Raw genomic sequence first — 2,500 nt, forward strand, 5'->3', positions numbered from 1 at the left:
GGAGGAGGGGAGAGAAAGGAAGAGGACGGGGGAGAGAGGGAGGGAGTGGGACCATATTTGAATAAAAGCGTTTGCTAAATGGCATATGTTGTTGTTGTTGTTTTGTTGTGTTGTGTTGTGTTGTTGTGTTTTGTTGTTGTGTTGTTATTGTTGTTGTTATGTTGTGTTGTTGTGTTGTGTTGTTGTGTTGTTGTTGTTGTTATTATTGTTGTTGTTATTGTTGTTGTTATGTTGTGTTGTTATTGTTGTGTTGTGTTGTTGTGTTGTTGTTGTTATTGTTGTTGTTGTTATTATTGTTGTTGTTGTTATTGTTGTTATTATTGTTGTTGTTATTATTGTTGTTGTTATTGTTGTTGTTGTTGTTGTTGTATAGGTTTGTGCCCTCCTCACACCCCGGGGGCCGTGGGGGCGGAGCCATTCTCAGCTAAGATCCGGTACACCGGCCCAGACGACCCGACCCACCCCAACCTCATCAGACTCAGCATCACCCTCACCCACGTAGACGGTACCTACCCTGACCCTGACCCTGACCCTAACTCTGACCCTAACCCTGACCTTAAACCTGACCCTAGCCTAAACCTGACCCTGACCCTAGCTCGAACTCTAACACGAGCCCCAAACTCATCATCAACCTGACCCACGTAATGACTGTAATGACCCTAATACAACTCCATATGTTCCGTAATGACCCTAATAAAACCCCATATGTACTGTAATGATCCTAATAAAACCCCATGTGTACTGTAATGACCTTAATATAACCCCATATGTACTGTAATAGCCCTAATATAACCCCATGTGTACTGTAATGACCTTAATATAACCCCATGTGTACTGTAATGACCCTAATATTACCCCATGGGTACCGTAATGACCCTAGTAACCCCCAGGTATATTTCCCCACCCCTCCTCAGGCATGCTGCCCCTCATCTCCACGCGCCCCGTCTCCAACCTCCCCCTGACCCTGAGCCACGACGCCTCTCGCCTGGGGAACCACCTCTGCTCCAACCTCCAGGGGCCCGACCAGGCCAACGGTACCCGCCTGGGGCTCACCTCGGCTGGGGTGGCCGGGGCCGGCGGGGGCCCTCTCCTCCAGAGCCCTGTGGCCCAGCAGGGAGGCCTGTCTCTGGGCTTCTACAGCAGCCTGGACCTGGAGGCCTGCGTCTGGAGGTTCCAGGGCTACTACACCATCAGTCAGCTGCTCTCTGACTGTGGAGGGGCCGTGGGGACGGACGGACAGGTAGATACCAGTAAGAAAACCAGTAAGAGAACCAGTAAGAGAACCAGTAAGAGAACCAGTAAGAGAACCAGTAAGAGAACCAGTAAGAGAACCAGTAAGAGACAGACAGGAACCAGTAAGAGAACCATTAAGAGACAGACAGGTAGGAACCAGAGACCCAGATCCTAAAAGTATGCCCCCCGCCTCCTCCCTCTACCCTCCTCTCCTCCCCTCCCCTCCCCCCCCCCCCCCCCCCCTCCCCTCCAGGTCCTGAACGTGGTCCAGTCCTACGTGACGCTGCGTGTGCCTCTGTTCGTGTCCTACGTCTTCTTCTCCCCCTCCAGCCCTGACGGCTGGGTGAACTTTGACCTCCGCTCTGACCTCCGGCTGACCTTCACCTACGACACCTCCATCCTCTGGAGGGACGGGATAGGGAGCCCTCCGGAGGCCCCGCTGCAGGGTACACACACGCACACACACACACACACACACACACACACACACACACATACACACACACACACACTCACACCCCCCCCCCCCTGTGTGTGACTGCAGGGTCTGTGTTCCCCACCAGTATGAGGGTGGACGGGGAGGGCCGTCTGGTGGTCACCTTCAGGACCGAGGCACGCTTCAGGGGACACTTTATCCTGACGCACCCAGGTACTTCCTGTTTCACACATCCTCTCTCTCTCTCTCTGTTAGTCTCTCTCTCTCTCTCTCTCTCTCCGTCCATCTCTCTCTCTCTATCAGTCTGTATGTCTCATCTCTTAGGGTGAACGTGGGCTGGTTCTCCAGACAGCACCAAGGTTCAGAGGTTCCAGAACGTGAACGCGAACCGGAGCGGTTCCATGGCGGTGTTAAAGCCCTATCTGTCCATCTATCTCTCTCTCTGTCAGTCTCTATCTCTCTCTCTGTCAGTCTCTATCTCTCTCTCTGTCAGTCTCTATCTCTCTCTCTGTCAGTCTCTATCAGCAACGGCTCGCTCCTGCAGATTCTTCCTCTACAACATCAGAAGGATACGACCATTCCTTACCAGAGAGGCAGCACAACTCTTGACCCAGGCACTGGTCATCTCCCGCCTGGATTACTGCAATGTACTCCTGGCTGGGCTCCCCGCTTCAGCCATTAGACCTCTGCAGCTCATCCAGAATGCTGCTGCCCGGCTGGTATTCAACCTCCCCAAATACTCGCATGTCACCCCTCTCCTTCGCACCCTGCACTGGCTCCCGATAGCAGCTCGCATCAGATTCAAGACCCTGGTGCTTGCATACCAGGCAG

The 2,500-nt window shown here is 53.0% G+C and overlaps 1 protein-coding gene across 1 annotated transcript in view; it reads left to right on the forward strand.

Annotated features, from left to right (window-relative positions):
* Positions 1–2,500, forward strand: part of LOC308169361 (FRAS1-related extracellular matrix protein 2-like) — a gene marked incomplete at both ends in the record, with an annotated part of 20,764 nt that overhangs the window by 14,387 nt on the left and 3,877 nt on the right. The window contains 5 exons of the mRNA XM_080544044.1: positions 374–505; positions 915–1,240; positions 1,487–1,679; positions 1,778–1,891; positions 2,018–2,076. Of these exons, the coding sequence (XP_080400170.1) occupies positions 374–505; positions 915–1,240; positions 1,487–1,679; positions 1,778–1,891; positions 2,018–2,076 (824 nt within the window). The remainder of the gene's footprint in view (positions 1–373; positions 506–914; positions 1,241–1,486; positions 1,680–1,777; positions 1,892–2,017; positions 2,077–2,500) is intronic.

This window comes from Nansenia antarctica, assembly GCF_963989245.1.
Source record: "Nansenia antarctica genome assembly, chromosome: 13".
In the NCBI taxonomy this organism is placed as follows: Eukaryota; Metazoa; Chordata; class Actinopteri; order Argentiniformes; family Microstomatidae; genus Nansenia; species Nansenia antarctica.